Raw genomic sequence first — 20,951 nt, 5'->3', positions numbered from 1 at the left:
TGTGTATATATATATATATATATATATATAAAAAAAACACCAGTTTATAGTACCTCCTGATAGTCCGGCATATCTGATAATCCGGCACCACCTAGGTCCCATAGGTTCCGGATTATCGGAAGTCTACTGTACATCAAAATCCAGAACAAGTGGTCAACAAAGAGCCATATAAGAATGCCCATTTGCATGACTGAAAATATACAACTGAATATTATTGATAATTGACATGACAATTAACAACAGCATAAATGAAACTGTGTACTCACAGATTTTATTTAATGGGACTTCTGCTGTTGCATCTTTTCACACATTTCTTTGAAGTTTACATCATAACTGGTCAAATTTAGGTTCATGTATGCACTGAAGCAACATGATAATTTATGTGTTTTCAAAATCTGTAATTAATTTGCATTTTAATTTTAAAAGTTGCATGCATTTGGGAATGACAAGAGAGCCATATTTGGTTCCATAATGAGCTATATTTGGCTTGAGAGCCATGGGTGGCAGATCCCTGTTCTAAGAAATGAAAGAAGGGAGAACATCAAAATAGAGACAATGGATTTCAGGAAGGCAGATTTTAGTGAACTCAGAGAGCTGGTAGGTAAGGTCTCATGGGAAGCAAGACTAAAAGGAAAAACAACTGAAAAGAGTTGGCAGGTTTTCAAAGGGACATTATTAAGGGCCCAGAAGCAAACTATACCGCTGCTTAGGAAAGACACAAAGTATAGTAAGAGACCTAGGCTTAACTTGGATATTTTACATGATTTAAAAATCAAAATGGAGTGTTATAAAAAGTGGAAACTAGGTCAAATTACTAAGGATGAATATAAGCACACAAGTATAAACACCACAAGTATGCAGGGGAAATATTAGAAAGGTGAAGGCACAAAACGAGCTCAATCTAGCTAGACATATAAAGGGTACCAAGACGACAGTCTAAAAATGTATTAGAAGCAAGAGGAAGACCAAGAACAGGGTAGGCCCTTTGCTCAGTGAAGAGGAAGAAACAATAACAGGAAACTTGGAAATGGCAGAGATGCGCAATGACTTCTTTGTTTCGTTTTTTGTCAAGAAGGCTGATGGTGACAGGATGCCTAACATCATTGTGAATGCTAGTGGAAATGGGGTAGATTTAGGTCTAGAAAACATGACCTATGAGAGAAGACTGAAAGTATCGGACTTGTTTAGAAAAGAGAAGACTGAGAGGGGACATGACAGCAGTTTTCAAGTGCCTAAAAGGGTGTTACAAGGAGGAGAGAGAAAAATTGTTCTCCTTGGCCTCCGATGATAGGACAAGAAGCAATGTGCTTAAACTGCAAGAAGGGAGGTTTAGGTTGGACATTAGGAAAAACTTCCTAAGTGTCAGGGTGATTGAACACTGGAATAAATTGCCTAGGGAGGTTGTGGCATCTCTATCACTGGATATATTTAAGAGCAGGTTGGACAGACATCTATCAGAGATGATCTAGACCGTGGTTGGTCCTGCTGTGAAGGAAGGGGACTGAACTTGATCTCTCGAGGTCCCTAGTTCTATGATCCTACGATTCGATGTTTCTGGAGCAGGGCTGGTTCTTGTGCTGTGTCCAGCAGAAAAGGTGGGAAGAGAGTAATGGCAGAATGATCTAACACCTCTGTGTAGCCAGTGGCTCCAATGCCATGCTGTAGTCTCTGTTTTTGACAAAATTTGCTGAATATTAAAATACAGGTTCAACCTCCCATATCTAGGATTCTTTGGGCTGGCAGCATCCCAGTCCAGAAAGACCACAGATACTGTGGACCAGGGAGTCCCAGAAGCAAGGAGCACAAGCCAGTCATGAGTCCATTAGTGCTGGGAAAACCCAGCTGGGCCAGAAGCTGGTCCGACAGTGGGTGTGGAGTCCCACCCTGGAGATCCCCGGTAGTGACAGGGGGGAATCCCTGGCCCCAGCCAGGAACCCCCAGTGGCAGCGAGGCTGGCAGCGGTGGTAGAGGGCAATCCCAGGCCACGAAATCTGGCGGCAGCTAGGCTGGCAATGGCAGAGAGGAATCCCCGGCTCTGGACCCCCAGCAGCACTGGAGCTGGCAGTGGCCGCAGAGTCCCAGTCCAGGGAGGCCGACCCCGGTAGCCCTGGCATGGGACTGGCAGCATGGCGGGGAGTCCAAGCTCCAGAGACCCCCCACAGCCCAGAGAGAAGCCTTGACTTCCCTTGAGAGGGTGCTGGACCAGGGAGGTCCAAGTTTTGTGTGCAGAAATTTTAATTTTTTGGCACAGAATTTTTAGTGTTTTGGTGCAGAATGCTCCAAATGGCTACATTTCAAAGGGAGAGAGAGGCACAGCAGTCGGACCTGTGTGAGCGGGGAATGCTTCAGTCTCTGCTTGCGCTGTTTCCCCACTGCCCCTCTACTTCCCCACCCCCTATGTAGAGATGGTGCTTGCTACATTTCAAAGGGAAAGGTAGAACCTGAAGCGTGCGGGGACTGCATGAGTCCTTGCTTGCTATGTGTTCCCCACACTGTCTATCCCTTTGAAATAAATAAGAGTCCCCGCAGGACTCTTGCTACATTTCAAAGGGAGAGGGGGAATCCCAGGCAAGTGGGCAGCTCTCACTACATTTCAAAGGCAGAGGCACAGCAGGGATAGTGTGCGCCCCACCCCTACCCTTGTCGACTAATCGATGGAAATTTAGGAAGCACTGCTTACAGAATTTAAGTTCCAATGATTCTTGACTATCTAAACCTGACATGGCCTAAATGACAAACTATTATTCTATTTAAAATACTCTACTCCAACAGTTACAACAAAAGAGCTAATATTAAAATAACTGTACTACTGCTTTAGATTAGGAGACACACCCAGAAGTGCTGCATATTGATCAAACCCCCACTCCCAAAACCCCAGCCACCAAGGGGCAGGGTTCATACCCTTCCTTTGCATCTAACTTTCATTCCCAGTGCCTCATGTACAAGTCGTGATGCACATGACTACAACATTAATTGTTCTGGTATGCAAACAACCTCAAGTGGAATCTCTGGAAATGAAATAATAAATGACAAAAAAAAACTATTACAATAGCATCTGGTCATTCAGTCCAATTCATTGACTCGTCTCTACTTGTAGTTTCTAGTGTGCCAAGCCCTAGCATCCCCCTACACATTCAACTCCCTCCTTGACACACTTTTTCCATGCTGACCACACAAAAAATGAGTCAACAAAATATGTAAAAAACACTGTTCTGGGCTTCTCATTGTGCCATGTCTTTCAGTGGCAAACTCCAGATGTGCTCATTCCAGTCATGAATACACTGTCAGCACGTAAACAGAGGAGATCCTTTAAATCCCTTCCCAGACCACGGATATCTCACTCCTTTAAAGACAACAATTATCTCTCAAGATATAAGTATCTAGCAGCATAATTAAATGTTGCTGTTATAAATGACTTGAGGTGTTTCCTTGCCACAGATTACATGTGCTTGCTCTGTTATATTTGTACAATGCCTACGATAACTGACCCCTGGTCTGCAGGTACTACACAATGCAAATTATAAATAACAAAGTGTTGTTTAGTCAGTATAGTATACTCAGTCCCCAGAAGCCTGAGAACAAAGTGACAAATCTGATTTCAAACTTTGGTCCCTGGCTAGAAAGAGCATATGCACTATGGCAACGTATTATTGTTGCAAATCCTCAATTTCAATTCAATGGAGTGAAAAAAGAAAATCTAAACAAGATAAATAGGGTTTTTTTGTCTCCAACAACTCAGATAGACTTAACTCTATTTTAAAACCAAAGCTGTTAGAGGACACTGGTTTTGTGTTTCAAAAAAAACAGCTCTTGCTCTTCTGCAGTAATTTTTTCCATATCCATTCCAATGCAAATATCCATATTCAAATACAAATCTTATTGCAGTAAACAGTGACGTGTTAGAATAGGTAGAAATATCTCTTGCAGACTCTCAAATACTATCATAGACCTTGGTCCTGCACGGAGCCCCACAAAAAGAGCAGAGGTCCACCCCCATGGAACTCCTTTGGGATTAAGACCACAATGACGTTTTTTAATATACGGCAATAGTTATAAGTCAATGTACACGAAACTATGTATAGTGTGTCTGTCTAAAATAAAGATTCACGTGACAGACTAATCTACTCCTTCACTTCACTCCAAAAATTTTCATCTTGCCATACTGACTATAAAAACTCCAAACAGAAATTAAGACACCAAACTACACTAAAGTAACTAAGTCTAGTCTATTTTAAATAAATTAACTATTAAAATAAATTCGATGTTGTTTCTCCAATCTCCTTGTTAGTTACGTAAGTCATAGGGCAGTGCATATTTTATGCAGTGAGCACTATGATATTTAGGGTATAACTGGAAAACAAAAATCCACTTTTAGCCTGAAGTTTCTGATTTACATGTGCAAAGAGATCTGGGGAGATTAAATTGAATCTCTAATAATAATATAATATAATATAATTTAATTTAAATGGCACAATATTCATATGCTATATAAAAAGCATTTGACAGAATCAAATTACAATAACTTATAAGAGACTCAAAAATATCACTAAGATACCGAAATGCATTTCTTCACTGTTTCAATTTGAGGTTATATTTCCCTTTAGAATGATGCAAGGTAAATGGATTTCTACTTACCCAAATTCAAATACAATAGAAAAAAGGCAAAAACTACCACCACACAATTGTATAACTGGTTTTGAATGTCAAAAGACCATACAACATATTAAAGCTATTTTTAATATATTGCCCAACTGTATTACCCATTCCAACAGTCTCCCCTCAGTTATGAGATGGTTGCATGAGTGTCTAACAGCCAAAGGAAGCATTTCAAAGGGTAATACAATCATAACCCCTTATGCATAATGTCAAATCTCTATTCTCATTTATGACAATATTATCTGAAGTATTACAAAAAGACAACCTAAAGCTTAACCTTGTAACAGATTAAAAAATACTGTAGTTTTGTAGGATTTTGTTAAACATCTTAAGTTACAGCCATTGTTTGACAAAATTAACATTTAAAATCTAGAAAACCTAACATACAAATCAGATTCTTTCTAAAAGGGACCCTCTCTCCCCAAGAGAGAACACATTACCTTTGCAAAACCTTTGTTATAACAGAACATCAGAACTCCAGAGCATTCTGGAAATTAGGTTTTTTTTAACCTGATTCTACCTTTTAGCATCTAACATCATATTCAAATTCTCTTATATATATTTGGCTTCTAGATTAATTCTTCCAGAAACAAATCTAATTTCAGTCTAATTTGCCCAAAACATCTGTACTTTCCACAAAATTTCAAATGTAATCAAAGTACTGTATCTGTCTAAAACAGGAGGGGAGGATTACATTGAAAAAATTTACCTTCAGAGTTACGTGTAGTTTTCTTGTGTTTTCGGCATAAAATCCTATAAACAAAGTAGTTGAAAACTGTCAGATACATAATGATTCAGAGCTTATTTATTTTAATTTAAATAGCAGTACATTTCACCCAATTTATAAGACTTCTTAAAATTCCAATTTGCAGTTAATGTGCACTGTCTAGCACACTATTATAATAAAACCCATATTCACCTTTATCACTTTTCTGTAATACCCGAAATGTTTGTATTTAAATGATGGTTTTACAAAGAGAGTGAAACAAATACAAACAAAAACATGACATATAAATAGTTACATGTAAATGCCTTGTGAGGGTTTCTCTCTTATCTGAGCTTTATCATGCAATGCACAGTAGTAGTGATATGTCTTGTGACACGTTTTCACATCACAACCAATGGTTGCTCCTGGACAATGGCATAAAGAACACATCTATAAAAGAAAGAAAGAGACAAAAACAGAATTCATGCTAGCATTAGTTTAATACTTTTGGCTTGGGAAATAACTGGAACTAACAGGCATAAAATAACTCTCCTCTCACCGAACAGATGGTGCTACTGAGAGTAATGTATTTAGTCATACTGTCTTTATCTGCATTTTTCCCCCCTTAAGTGTCATTTTTTATTAATTTTAAAAGGCAAGAGAGATACGTCACAACTACTCAATTATAAAATCTAACACTCTGATAATAATTCATGAACTTTATTAATACAGTGGAAACAAATTTAATAACTTTAGCCAAGTAAGAAGGGTCATACTACAACAAACGTAATTTTCTCTTAGATTTTATGCTTCCAAGAGTGGGTTATACCAAACACTGATCAACTGTGGATTATACCATGAAAGGAGGCGAGAAAAGGTACTTTCTTGCTGACCTCAGCTGGCAAATCAGTTTATTCCCTGAAGCAAGGACTGAATGCTTGAAATTTTACCTTGGTTAACTGCAGCTGCCTTCTTTTTCCCCTACAACAGTCTAATCCTCTTTCAAATAATTTGCCTCAGTCATAGTACATGACATGATGGTACAAAAAAGAAATGTCTTGTTTGTATTAATACCCCCCACCCTTTGTTTTTATGCAGTAGATAAGGCTACACAGAGAGCTATTGCTTTACTCTTCCTTTTCCAAGGATAGATACTTTCCATACTAGACTTTGTAATGTTTGATCATTTCTCTTATGCTTGTAAACATTTTCATGGCCATTCATGTTTGAGATTATACGTTTTTCCCTTTAATTTCACACATGAAATCAATGTATACAATTCCATTAATATTCATAATTTTTATAGTCTCTTAACACTGCTCAAACACCGGGTTTGTGATTCTGAGAAATGCTGACTGAGTTATATGTTTATATCTATTATTTTTCCTGCAAGCCTGTGTAACTAATTCAAAACCAATCAGCATATATGAGTGATTAAAATTGTTCCTTACAATACACATTATTTTGCATAAGTCAATGGAAAGTGAAATTATCCATCTAGCAGGGTGCCACTGCATGGCTTCTTCTACAGTTTTTCTAATTCTTCTTAGTCTTAACTAATCTAAATAAACATGCCACCAGCAACCTCTGTAACTCTCTATTTTAGGGATGTGAAAGATTAACTGGTAACCTCTGGGTCTAGAGTACTTCCCTGTTTGCCAAGGGCAGGGGGCTGCTCCAGCCCTGGAGGGGGTCCGCTGCAGACAGGGGCTGCTCCCATGCAGACTCCAAAGCAGTCCCAGGTGCCTTGCAGGGAGGGGCTGCTCTGGCATCTGGAGCAGTCTCTGTCCACAGGGAGCCTGGGCGCCCCACAGGCAGAACAGCCTCTGTCCTGCTGCTCTGGTGAGGACTGGGAGCCAGGAACCGATGGGGCTGGGAGCCAGCAGCCAGCTCCAACACAGGGATGGGAATAGGAGCCCCACAGGTTAGGGGCTGCTCCAGTCTGTTTGGAGCAGCCCCAACCCAGATTCTGTTTAATCAGTTAAATGTTACGTTGCCCTAACCTTTAACTGGTTAACTGATTAGCCAGGATTTTACATCCTTCAACTATATATTAACAAAGATAACTGAAATACACAAAATAAGATGAATCCTGGATCATTCCGTTATTTACCTCCCTACAAACTGAGAAACTGTTCCATCGCCCTTAAATCAGTTTTCAAATCCATGGTAGGTGTTTACTCAACCTTTTGTATTTCAAGTTTCCTAATAAATTTATTCACAAGAAAATACTTAAGTTTATTTTGAAAACAAATACATTTTATCAGCTCCCTTTTATCCACTACTTTAACTCTTTCACATATTTTAACAGGTTTGAAAGGCATAATTTGCTTTTAAATAAGATGTGAAATCTCTCTGGTGACGTGACAGACCGGAAGAACTTTTCTATTGACTTATTTACCTAATATTTCCTTTTGAAATTAATCTCTAAATTTGTTGGAATGATTCCTATTATCTGATTGGTTTGCAACAACAGGTTTAATTCTCTAGATATACGAGGCACATGAAAAATTCTAAGAACAACAACAAAAAATCCACCACATTTTAAGGCTAACAGAAGAAATAATTACCTCAGATTAGCATGCTTACTGGGAATGAACAACAAGCTGATATTACTGGTCTCTCATTATGAATCAACTCTCAACTATCACCAGAAATATTCTGCATTTCTCTCATTTTTAAAATATACACAAGTAGCTTTAAGTGCTCAGTACCCATTTGCTTACTAGCAACATCTACTAAAAGAGGACAACTATTTAAACTGACTGCCAACAGACAGAATTTAGTAAAAACTATCACAATATGACTATTAGATTTGGATCACCACATTTAGTGCTTTACTACTACTTCTATAACAGACCAGTCAAGAATAGAAAACAATCACTAAGTGCAGAATGTTTAGAGAGTGCACATTTAAGCTGATGGACAAAACCACTTAGCTTCTTCATAAATAACTTGGACATATTTCAAGTGCCTGGTTTCTCTAGATGGCATGCTTTAAGAATCTGTCCTCTTCTAGCATGTTACTGACAGAACAAAAAAAATTCTATAGTGTCATGAATGCCAAATATACATATCTCCTAAAACGATTTTAAAAGATTTTGTTATCAAAAAGTTTCTTGTTGGCCCATATATCCAAATGCTAACATGTTCTTTATAAAAATCAAATCTCCAATTACACCTGTAGTCTCCAGCTGCTATAGCTCAATGAACAATGTTGTTCAGACCAAATAAAACTCCACTGTGAAAATGACTGAGCAAAATACTGTACTGTTTAGTGATGAGATTGTAAGTATAATAAGGTATATCATCATGTAACTTCAGCCTCCATATAAGGCAACTCTGGTAGAACCTCTGAAACACCCCTCCCCCCATATCCCTCAAAACTGAAAGTGTCTAAGCACTGTTTTAGTTATACTGTATCACTTGTTAAAAATATTTACAAAACCACTCATCTCCCAGATATGAAAATCATACCACAATCTAGCTCTTCTATCAAACTGGAATCAGCCTTAAAAATTGAGTAATGCCTTGCAAACAAACAGCAGTTCATATCACATAGTTTCATGGCCATTTGGTGAGGCTACGATTAAAATGGTTTTCATCATGTGCATCCCATGAAAAATCTGCATCCTAAGGCCCTATTAAATCATTAAAAAACGGATACAATAAATACTGTGGTGGTAAAGGCTAGTTTTTGGCAGGGAAACCAAATGTTGGTAAAGGAGCAGTGTTACACTTGCATAGTTCCCTGGAATGTGCTGTCATTGTGAAATCTTCCAGAAAATATTAAATAGAAAGTACTGGATTAGAAAAAGTAAATTTAAGAAGTGCTGGTTTCTCTTTGTATGTAACCCATTAAAAAGAACAAGAAGCTTATTTTGTTAATGAGTTTTTAAACTTGACTGGAGAAATTGTGCCTCATATTCACTATCACCATCTCTGTTTGCTGATAACACGACAATAGCAATGAAAATACAGGTAGTTCCCGACTTACGTCGGATCCGCACTTACAAACGGGGCTCTCTTGCCCCGGAGCTCGCAGGCAGCAGTCCGCCACCTCGACCTCCGGGGCGAGAAAAGCTGCTCCCAGTGCCCCTGGTCTGCTGGGGACCGTCTCCAGCAGACCAGGGGCACCGGGAGGAAAGCCGCAGCAGAGCAAAGGCCTCAGAAGCGCGAGAACCTGCTGCGGGCTGCGGCTTTGCTCCCGGTGTCCCTGGTCTGCTGGAGACCATCTCCAGCAGACCAAGGGCACTGGGAGCAAAGCCGCAGCGGTGGCGGGGTCCCGTGCCGCTAAGGCTTTGCCAGAGCAAAGCCTCAGAGGCGCGGCACCCCGCTGCCGCTGCGGCTTTGCTCCCCGTGTCCGTGGTCTGCTGGGGGGAGGGCGCGCAGCTAGTGTGCCCCCCCCCAGCAGACCAGGCTTTTGTTGTGGACCCTGGGGCAGAGCAGCTGGGGCGCTGCCGGTTGGTCCCGCAGCGCCGCTCCTTGGCGCTACTGGACCAACCCGGCAGCACCCCAGCTGCTCTGCCCCAGGCGTCCTGATTCAGCCGCTGCTGGTCAGTTTCAGCAGCGGCTGAATCAGGATGCCTGGGGCAGAGCAGATGGGGTGCTGCTGGGTTGGTCCAGTAGCGCCAAGGAGCGGCGCTACTGGAGCAACCCAGCAGCACCCCAGCTGCTCTGCCCCAGGCGTCCCCAAGTCAGCCGCTGCTGAAACTGACCAGCGCTGACTACAGGAAGCCCCAGGCAGAGTTGCTCTGCCCCAGGCTTCCTGGAATCAGCCGGTGATCAGTTTCAGCAGCAGATGACTTGGGGACACTTGGTGTTCTTAAGTTGAATCTTTATGTAAGTCAGAACTGGCGGTCAGTTTCAGCAGTGGCTGAATCTGGATGCCAGTTCCGACTTACATACCGATTCAACTTAAGAACAAACCTACAGTCCCTATCTTGTACGTAACCCGGGGACTGCCTGTAGTAAAATTGGCATTTCATTTTGAGAAATTCCAAAAATAATCCACAATCTCCAAAATAACCTCTTTATATATTTGAATTAGACTATAAAATCAAAACCATACTGATTGCATTAAGAAGTTTCTCATCATTAATCATCTGACATTTAGAATTCTGTCCTGTTCCTATTGAAATCAACTGCGAAATTCCTATTGACTTTCATAAGGGATCACACCTGTTAGTGGCTATCCCTCTAGCTACCACCCCACCCCTTCTCTAAGATTTACCTTCTTTTAAAAAAAAAATTGTAACCAGTTTTATCTCCTTCCATTGATTAATTATCCATTACACAAGTTCACAGGGCAAAGAGAAAACAAACAAACAAAAAAAACCTTTGATACAATAGATGACTTTAGTGGTATATTGAATTATTTCATTACTTTGTAGAAGTTAAGACAATGCTACTTTTCCATTTTCAAGAGGCAGAATTACATACTTACCAGTTTAGTGCCTCTTTTTATTTCTTTTTGAACATCTTCAATAGAAAATCCACCAAGACTCTCATTATCAGTGTGTGAAGATACCAAAGCAGATGAAAACAGCTGTAAGTTATGTAAAAAATAAAACTTAAATGTTAAGGGTTTCCAGTAATATGAAATAATTATACTTGTGAAAAGGAGCAAATTCAAAATAAAAAGAAACAGTAATTTTAGTAACTTATATACTACTGTCACAAGTTGGCAGAAATTAGTCAGAATTTTGTTTCTCTATATAACGTATTTAACAGGTCAATATATTGAATTCCTTTTTCTCTGTTACTTACCATACATTTGTGATGTGCTGCCACCTTCTGGTTTTCAGACATTAACAACTGTCCACATTCATTATCTTTATTAGATCTACAAAAACCACACTTCCGTTGTCTTGAAGACCCTTTTTTCTGTCCAACTGAGCTTGTCATGATTTTTAAAATGGCTTTCGAATGAGACTTCAATCCTCACAAATACTACAGAGAATAAAAATGTTCAATAGTTAATTTCAACTTAAATCAATTTAAATTATATTTACTAAAACTCAGAAGGGTAGCTGTGTTAGTCTGTATCTGTAAAAACAACAAGCATTCCTGTGGCACCTTAAAGACTAACACATTTATTAGGTCATGAGCTTTTGTAAGTAACACTCAACTCATCTGACGAAGTGGGTTTAACCCATGAAAGCTCATGGCCTAATAAATGTGTTAGTCTCTAAGGAGCCACAGGAATGCTTGTTGTTTCTATATTAAGTAAGGTTACTTTCTGTTTCTCTTCAAATAGCAGAATTATCACTATGTCTCAGAGTGAAATATAATTTTTTATACACACAGCTATAGTAGGATATGAGTAAACATTTATATCGCAAAAGCTGTATTTCCCAAAATATTTATAAAAGATGTGGCAACAAGCCATATAATTGTCCCCAAAGTCGAAGACATTAGAAAATGTATACAAATTTAAAAGCTTAGAGGTGAGGAAAGGGAGAATGAAAAAATACCAGGTGCAACAGCAATCATTGGGGCTCTTAGGGAAATTCTGATGCAATACTGTGTCTCATTCCATTTTTTTCTTTTTATTTATTCCAGAAGCACACTGCATAGGGAGAGCTTTACCTCCACATACAATAAAAACCATTCTACTGAACTCCTTAAGAAGTAGCAATAAAACACTGGGCTACAATCCATAAAAGCTAACAAGTACTGGATTTAAATACTCATTTCTAAAGCTGAAGATGGTAACAGCCTTTATGAGATGAGAAGATAAAAAGTTACCATTTTAAGTATTACATAGATACATTGTGGCTAGTTAAAGTCAAGGAAGTTTTAGAGGTGAATATTTGTTTATGATGCCATAAAAACGCTTTAAGACTCATAGTTGTATTTCACAACCTTAATTGAATTCTTAATATGTGCACGACAACAGCTGTTCTTATCCTACAAAAAATAATTTAAAATTCAACTCCACATAAATTATATACTGTTTGGCTACGTCTACACTGGCAGCTTCTTGCGCAAGAACTCTTTTGTGGAAGAGTTCTTGTGCAAAAAAACGTCCACAAGAGCGCGTCTACACTGCCATGTGCTTTTGCGCAAGAGCATCCATGGCAGTGTGGACGCTCCCTTCCGCCAGAAAACTATGCTGGCCATTTTAACCATAGAGGCTTCTTGCGCAAGAAATTCATGTTGCCTATCAACTCTGCCCTCTTTTGGAAGAGCTCTTGCACAAGAGGGCTTATTCCTCGTGGGGAGAGGATTAACTATTCCGGAAGAAGCCTTGTTTTCTGATGCTATATTGTAAATTTACTTGCGCGAGAATGCGCGTGCAATGTAGACAGCCGGCAGGTTTTTGCACAAGAACAGCTGTTCTTGCGCAAAAAGCCTGCAGTGTAGACGTAGCTCCAATAATTTACAAGCAACATAATTAAAAATACAAAACTAAGGCCCAAATTCAGCAATGAGATTTACACAGGTAGATCCCGTCCAACAAGGCTTCTTTAGTAATCTGCTTATGTGGATCTAACGGAAAATTTGGGCCCTAAAAGAGCACGTATTCAAGGATACAAACTTTTTGGACCTATTTTAAAGTTGAGGTTAATGTCCATTCATCTTTACCACTTTACCATCTTTATCTTTAAAAGAAAAATAAACATAAAAACGGCCATACTGGGTCAGACCAAAGTTCCAACTAGCCCAGCATCCTGTCCTCTGAAAGTGGCCAATGCCCCAGAGGGAAATAACAGAACAGGGAATCATCACGTGATCCCTCTCTTGTCATTCCATTTCTAGCCTATGACAAAGAGAGGCTGGGGACGCCATTTCTACCCATCCTGGCTAATAGCCATTGATGGACCTAACCTCCATCAATTTATCTAGTTCTTTTTTGAACCCTGTTGAAGTCCTGGTTTTCACAACATCCTCCGGCAAGAAGTTCCACAAGCTGACTATGCGCTGAGTGAAGAAAACTTCTTTGTTTGTTTTAAACCTACTACCTATTAATTTCATGAGGTGACCCCTAGTTCTTATATTATCAGAATAAATAACTTTTCCTTCTTCATTTTTTCTACACCAGTCATGATTTTATAAACCTCTATCATAACCCCCTTAGTGTCCTCTTTTCTAAGATGATTTTATAGACCGCTATCATAACCCCTTAGTGTCCTCTTTTCTAAGATGAAAAGTCCCAGTCTTTTTAATCTCTCTTCATAGGAAACCCGTTCTAAACCCCTAATCATTTTTGTTACCCTTTTATGAACCTTTTCCAATGCCAATACATTTTTTGTGAGATGAGGTGACCACAGCTGTACGAAGCTGTATTCAAGATATGGGCATGCTACAGATTTATACAGAAGCAATAAGATACTTTGTCTTATTTTCTATCCCATTTTTAATGATTCCTAACATTGTTTGCTTTTTTGACTGTCGCTGCACAGAGAGCAGAAGTTTTCAGAGAACGATACACAATGACTCCAAGATCTCTCTCCCTCGACTAGTTGTAGCCAAATTAGTCCCCACCATATTGTATGTATAGTTGGGACTGGTTTTTTTCTAATATGCATTACTTTACATTTATCAACATTAAATTTCATTTGCCATTTTGTTGCCCAATCACTTAGTTTGGGGAGATCTTTTTGAAGATCTTCACAGTCTGCGTTGCTCAGAATTATCCTGAGCAGTTTAGTATCATCTGCAAATTTGCCACTTCACTGTTTACACCTTTCCCCAGATTCAAGTAAGTTGAATAGGACTGGTCCCAGGACAGACCCTTGGGGGACACCACTTGTTACCTCTCTCCATTCTGAAAACTTGCCACTTATTGCTACCCTTTGTTTCCTGTCTTTTTACCAGTTATCAATCCATGAGAGGCCCTTCCCTCTTATCCCATGACAACTTACTTCAGAGCATTTGGTGACGGACCTTGTCAAAGGCTTTCCGGAAATCTAAGTACATTATGTCCACTGGATCTCCTTTGTCCACATGTTTAACACCCTCAAAGAACTCACACATCTCAAAGAACAGACGTTACTGCACAAGATGAGTAACTCTCTCTTCTTTACAATAGTTTCAACTAATTTGCTCGGTACTGACATTAAACTTGTTCATCTGTAATTGCCAGGATCACCTCTAGAGCCCCTTTTAAATATTGGCATCACATTAGCTATCTTGCAGTCATCAGGTACAGAAGCTGATTTAAAGGATAGGTTACAAACCACAGTGAATAGTTCTGCAATTTCACATTTGAGCTCTTTCAGAACTCTTGGTGAATGCCATCTTGTCCCAGTGACTTGTTACTGTTAAGTTTATCAATTTGTTCCAAAACCTCCTCTAATGACACCTCAATCAGGGACAATTCCTCAGATTTGTCACCTAAAAAGAATAGCTCAGATTTGGGAATCTCCCTAACATCCTCAACCATGAAGACCAAAGCACAGAATTCATTTAGTTTCTCTGAAATGACATTATCATCTTTGAGTGCTACTTTAGCATCTCAATCATGCAAGGACCCCACAGGCTGTTTAGCAGGCTTCCCACTTCTGATGTACTTAAATATTTTGCTATCAATTTTTGAGATTTGGCTAGCTGTTCTTCATACTCCTTTTTGGCTTTTCTTATTATATTTTTACACTTACTTTGACAGAGTTTATGCTCTTTTCTATTTTCCTCACTAGGATTTGACTTTCACTTTTTAAAAGATGTCTTTATCACTCGCTTCTTTTACTTGGTTGTTAAGCCATGGTAGCATTTTTTTTGGTTCTCGTACTGTGTATTTTAATTCGGGGTATACATTTAAGTTGGGCCTCAGTTATGGTGTCTTTGAAAAGTTTCCATGCACCTTGCATGTATTTTACTTTTGTCACTGTGCCTTTTAATTTCTGTTTAAGTAACCTAGAATGAGCTGATTTACAAACAAATAAGTGCCAATGTGAATAAATTAGTTATACCCTTTTGCAGTTGCAGAGAGCTCTTAAATGTTAAATACAAAAAGAATTTACTGTAATTTTCTAAAATTCTACCAAAATAAGGTAAGTCTGCACTCCACTTATTAAACTGGCTTGTGAAGGAAGGAAAGACTTTCACGATGTTCTTTAATTCTTTAAAAATCTAAATGAGATTTTGAAAGCAGGAACAGGGACTTCGGAAGAATAGTAGGAAACTATATTAAACAAGAATTTTTGTTCTTGGGTCACATTCAAAAGCTTTAAATAAATGATGCCATAATGGGTTGGAGATAATGCAACAAAATGTAAATGCAAGAATAACCAGTTTTGATATAATTAATATTATAGCAAATGTGTATACACACACATACATGAGGGTAAGTGCATTCACTTTTGGTTAGCTTTAATCTGGCTTTTTATTTTACACTGCATTTAATTTTTTATTACTTTATCTTCTTATTCATTAAATTCATGTAGCAGCAGCAATGACAGTCCTCATAAAAGTAACTGAAGAAATTTAAAGTTAACTTCTGTCCATGAATGTGTGTGCACAAGTCTCATGGGCTTAAACAGGAGAATGTGGTTTTAAATAAGATAGTCACTCCTACTGCTTTGTAAAAAGGCTCCCCTTTAATCTCAATCTGAATGACAAACTAACATTTTGGAAAATTGGAATAATTCATAACAACCACGAAGTAAAATTTATTGCTCACTTGAATATTTTGCTACTTCACAGAAGGTTCAAGTTATCTGGTCTTCGGCCTTATGCCATACAGTGCGTCTAAGACACACATAACAAGGTACACTGTTAATAGGCTATGTGCCATTGTTTATATGACCTCCCTCAAAGTCATTTTGTATTTTTTATAACTTAGAAAACGATGATAATATGTGCGCTAATGAATAGGTCTCCATTGGCATAACAATGAAAACATGCAACTAACCAGCTGAAATTGTGTTTTAGTGGTGTGATTATTAAAATATTTTAAAAATGCAAGTACAGCAAAAAATAAAAATTAGGCCAAAAAGGAAACACATTCCTATCAAAATATAATTTTTATTATTCCGAAAGTATTTTAAAAGTTCCCTAAAAATGCTCTAATTTTCTGCTCTCTTTGCATGTGTTTTCTGTATACAAAGGCATTTCTTTGTACATTATTTATACATTTTTAGGACTTGCAGAAGACATAGATTAATACCAGAAGTATTTTATCCACACTACTGACCAAGTTACATCTGTTCACACATGATGTATATTTACATTTTGTTACAGCACATGCCAATCCCTTCATAAAATAGGGTGCACACAGCATCCTTTTCACGGTGTATTTTTTTGCAAAAATTCTTATCAGAAACACCCATGGCTTACAGTGAATGTATATTAACTTAGATTAAGATTGAGTAAGCTATTTTGAGAAAAATTGCTGGGTTTATATTTTCAACAGATTACTTGCAAATAGGGATGTAATAGTGTAGTTGATTAACTGATCAGCAAGAGTTTATAAGTTAATGCAATAGACTACCCACATTCTATCCCCCCTAGTAAATTTTTTTAGCAGGCTGTTCAGCAGCCCAACTCAGTCCTGGCTTGTGCTGGGTCCAGGATAGGGATGTTAAATATCAGTTAATTGACTTATTAAGTAACCTCATGAATTCTTATTGGTTAGTCGACTATTCTATAGTCCCTGGGCAGCAGGGCTAGCAGCCAATGCACTCTGGCCCCACTTCTGAGGAGTGCCCTTGCACTCCACACGGGGTGCCAGATGGGAGCTGGTCTGTGAGGAGAGCCAGTTCAAAACTAGTTCATCCTGTCCGGGGGCAGAGGGAGAGAAATGCACATAGTCTATAGCAATAACCTATAAGCTTGTGCTTATTAGATAATCCATTAATCGACTACACTATTACATCCCTATTCTGGGACCTACCCCTGCTGCAACTCTGCATTTAAAGTGTATCAGGAGCCAGGCAGGCACACAACCCAGCTCAGTTCCAACTCATACCAGGTCCGGGAGCTCAGAACCCCCCCCCCCACACACACACACACACACTGCTGCCTGTGTATCACTGTTGCCTCTCATACAGAGGAGCAACAGGCAGCTGGTCCACGAGGGGAACTGTTTTTTCAAACTGGCTCCAGTTGCGGACCAGTTCCCACCTACCACCTGGCACTGCTGCCTTTGATACAGAGGCAGCAGCATGGAGTGGCAGGGGGCACCTCAGAATGAGGCCAGAGCGCACAGACTGCCAGCCTCATCTCCTGAGCATTACAGAATAGTTGAGTAACTGATAAGAATTAATTAGGTTAATCAACAACTCAATTAACTGTTATTTAACATCCCTACTTACAAATCAGAAATGTATCTGGCAGTGTTTCAGAAAAGTGTAAACCTTTATTTTTAGCTCTATTTTAGCTCATTTACATTTTCTGAAAGCAGTTAGAACCAACTGCCCTGCCACATTACAAATACATAATCCTGAATATGAACATTTAAAATCTTGCAATTTAATTTCTTATAGATAATAGTTTAATAATGTTAGTTCAAATTACTGATTAAGCACCACTACTTTTTGTCTGAACACCAAAACAGGCACAATTAAAAAAAAATCAGCAAAATATCCTTCTAAACCACTTTTAAAAATAAGCTATAAACTGGGCTTTCCCTCCTCCCCCAATAAATGTGGTATGTACATATACCTTGGACTGAAAATTTACTAGCAAAGTTTCAGTCAAAGCAAGAATTACACTTTTTGCTATAAACCTTGTAAACAGAGGTATATCACTGAAACTTTAACATGGAAACAACTATCTATTCCAGTACTAGCAATCAATTTAAAGTACATAGATGGGTATACTTGTTTTTTAATTAAGCTACACTGAAAATATAATATTAAAGTCATGCCAATATTTTCCAAGACCCTGCCTAAAGGGGCACCCAATTCCACAATAAAATCTCTTATAAAATGAAAGCTACTACAAGAGATTCTCAGATGCAGAGATTCTTTTTGTAATTCTCTCTCCAGAATTTGTTCATCTGTGCAGTTTAATTGATGCCTATTAAACAGTATTTGAGGTCATCTTTTCCTTCTTGATAGCCTTTAGAGTTTTCCACAAACTATGTTAAGCCCTGCACTCTATATTTATTTACATCTTCTACAGGACTAATTCTAAATGCACAGCAAACAGGCATACTCCGCATCCTCAGATGAAACCTTTCAAAAGGTGAGTTTGGGAGCTTGAATTCATAACTTTGCTAGATACTAAAAATCATGGTCTTAAAGACCTTGATTTACTACTTATTGCAACAATCTATAACCCACTAGCATCTCCTTTGTCCTATGTCCAGAGTATTAACATGCCTCTTCACCTTGAATGGTCTCTTCGAATATGTGCTAGTAACTTATACTAACCTAGCTGTTCAATCTTTCATTTAGCTGCAACAAAGTAGCTTTCCTAGAGGTAAGGAAGAGCCCTGTGGAGCCTAAAAGCTTGTCTCACTCTTACCAGAAAAAGTTGGTCCAATAAAAGATATTCCTTCCTCACCTGCCTTCTCTCCAATACTCACTCTCTCTCAGGTAAAAACAAGGATGGCACTTTCTCAGTAACTAAAAACATTACTTGGGACTGAGGCAGGGAGAGGAATGTGGATCCCATTTACATGAGTGTTAAGAAAGGAAATTCAAGAGTTTTTCTTCATGCTCTATTTATTAGCAAAAGTCAAGCCCAAGCTCGCCATTTCTTATCTACAACACTGGATTCCAGTTTAAATGCAAGGTCCTCCAAAGTTTAACTCTTTTATATTAAACCTCTAGATTCTTCATGACTAAACGGGTCATGCAAGCACAGGATTGATCGGGTTGGGTTTTTTTGTTTGTTTGTTTTCAACTTGGAACAGAATTTGAGACATCTGGGAACAGCGCAAGAGAAACATGCCTACAGACATTTTTTTTATTTAAGCTGGTTACCAAAGTGATTTGGGATACTTTCAGATGAAAAACGACGACCAAAAAACAGGCAAGTATTTTTACAAGGAACGGGTTGGTGATCGTGGGTACTCACTGTGGAAAAGTTTAAGGGGGCCTAATGTTCAGAACGCGGCAGAGGAGGGGTACTCTGCAATCAGGTACCATCAGAGTATTGGGATGAGCAATGAGCACCCAGCACCATCAGCCATATGAAAATCGCGAGCTGGAGGCATAGTCCCAGGTTTTCCTCGCCCCTCCACCGACAGAGGCCCCCGAGGCGGGGAACGAGCCTGGGGAAGGTCTCCAGGCAGGTTTGCGGGGCTCCCCCAGGAGGGCTGTGGAGGCTGGACAAGCCCTGGGGGGGGGGGGCTGCCTTGAACAGCTCGAGGGGGAAGGCAGCGAAGCCGAGCGGCCCCCACGGCCGAGGCAGCGCCCCGGGGGGGGCCCTCAAGCGGGTTCAAGAGACGCCGCCCCCTGGGGCGCCCCCCAAAGCAGGGGGCGGGGCAGCCTAACGCCGCCAGCTCACAGTCCCCTCACAAGGGCGCGAGCGCGGCCTGAGCCCCGGCGGCCCCGCAGCTGCAGGGGCGCTCGCCGCGGGGGGAGGGGTCTCTCCTCAGGGGCCGCGCGCTCACTCACCCGGGGGGCGGGGCGCCGGGGAACGCGGACTTCGGGGGCCGCCGGGCGCTCACAGCCGCTCGCTCGCTGGGACCTTCCCTTTCATTCGGGGCAGGGGACGCTGCGCCGCACGCACGCACGCACGCGCGGGCGCCAGGACGTCACGTCGGGCCCACCGGCGCCTGATTGGCGCGCGAGAGCTGCGAGGCGCGGCCGCGGCGGACTGGTCCCGGAGTAGGCTGAGATTCCCGCGCAGGCGCCCATTGCGGAGAGAGAGAGAGGACGCGCGCGCGAGAGAAAGAGAATGAGGGGGGGGGGGAGAGAAGGAGAGAGAACCCGCGCATGCGCAATGCTCCCTGACCGCTGGCGGGGATAGAGCGGGGTGAGGGGGGAGAACATAGGAAACTCGCGCGTGCGTAGAATGCCTTTGGCGCACCAGGGCGGCGGCCCGCGCATGCGTACAGATCATTTCGAAGCCGGCTGCGGGTAGAACTGGAACTCGGGAGGCCGCACATGCGCGTGGGGGAGCTGGCTCGGAAGAGGGGCTGCAGCAGGGCAGGGCCTTGCCCGCTGCACTCGCAGCAGGCCCCTCTTGGGGGGGGGGGAGCGGGCAGCAGAGCAGGGGAGTCCCCTCCCCCCTGCAGTGACCTGCCTCAAGGTGCTCAGAGCGTCTACACTGCACGTGTGTTCTTGCACAAGTAAATTTACAGGAAAGCGTCGGAAAACAGGGCTTCTTGCACAAGAGTTATTCCTCTCCCCACCAGGAATAAGCCCTCTTGTGCAAGAGCTCTTGTGCAAGAAGGCAGTGTGGACGGGCAACAGGGGTTTCTTGCACAAGAAACCCCTCTGGCTAAAATGGCCACCAGAGCTTTCTCGTGCAAGAGAGCATCCACACTGCCATGGGCGCTCTTGTGCAAAAGCACATGGCAGTGTGGACACGCTTTTGCGCAAGACCTTTTGCACAAGAACTCTTGCACAAAACAGTTCTTGTGCAAGAAGCCTGCAATGTAGATGTAGCCCTAGTGTGGTGCACTGTCCCATAGAGTGGCACTTAGACAACCTACAGCGAGAGAGAAGAAGAAGGGAGCTCTACTGCC

General features: G+C 40.7%; 1 protein-coding gene across 2 annotated transcripts in view; it reads right to left on the bottom strand.

Annotated features, from left to right (window-relative positions):
• Nucleotides 1–20,108, bottom strand: part of PHF6 (PHD finger protein 6) — a 47,421-nt gene extending 27,313 nt beyond the window's left edge. The window contains exons 1-5 of one of the 2 annotated variants that reach the window (XM_006135305.5): nucleotides 19,876–20,108; nucleotides 11,132–11,314; nucleotides 10,809–10,910; nucleotides 5,679–5,812; nucleotides 5,366–5,409 (exon numbers count right to left, since the gene is read on the bottom strand). In XM_006135305.5, the coding sequence (XP_006135367.1) occupies nucleotides 5,366–5,409; nucleotides 5,679–5,812; nucleotides 10,809–10,910; nucleotides 11,132–11,269 (418 nt within the window). In that variant the 5' untranslated portion in view covers nucleotides 11,270–11,314; nucleotides 19,876–20,108. The remainder of the gene's footprint in view (nucleotides 1–5,365; nucleotides 5,410–5,678; nucleotides 5,813–10,808; nucleotides 10,911–11,131; nucleotides 11,315–19,875) is intronic. The other variant, XM_006135306.5, reaches the window with a different exon arrangement.
• Between the last annotated feature and the right edge of the window lie 843 nt (nucleotides 20,109–20,951).

The sequence above is a fragment of the Pelodiscus sinensis genome, chromosome 13, assembly GCF_052426305.1.
Source record: "Pelodiscus sinensis isolate ZL-2025 chromosome 13, ASM5242630v1, whole genome shotgun sequence".
Lineage (NCBI taxonomy): Eukaryota > Metazoa > Chordata > Testudines > Trionychidae > Pelodiscus > Pelodiscus sinensis.
The sequence above is the reverse complement of the archived record's forward strand: the minus strand, read 5'-3'. Positions and strand labels throughout refer to the sequence as shown.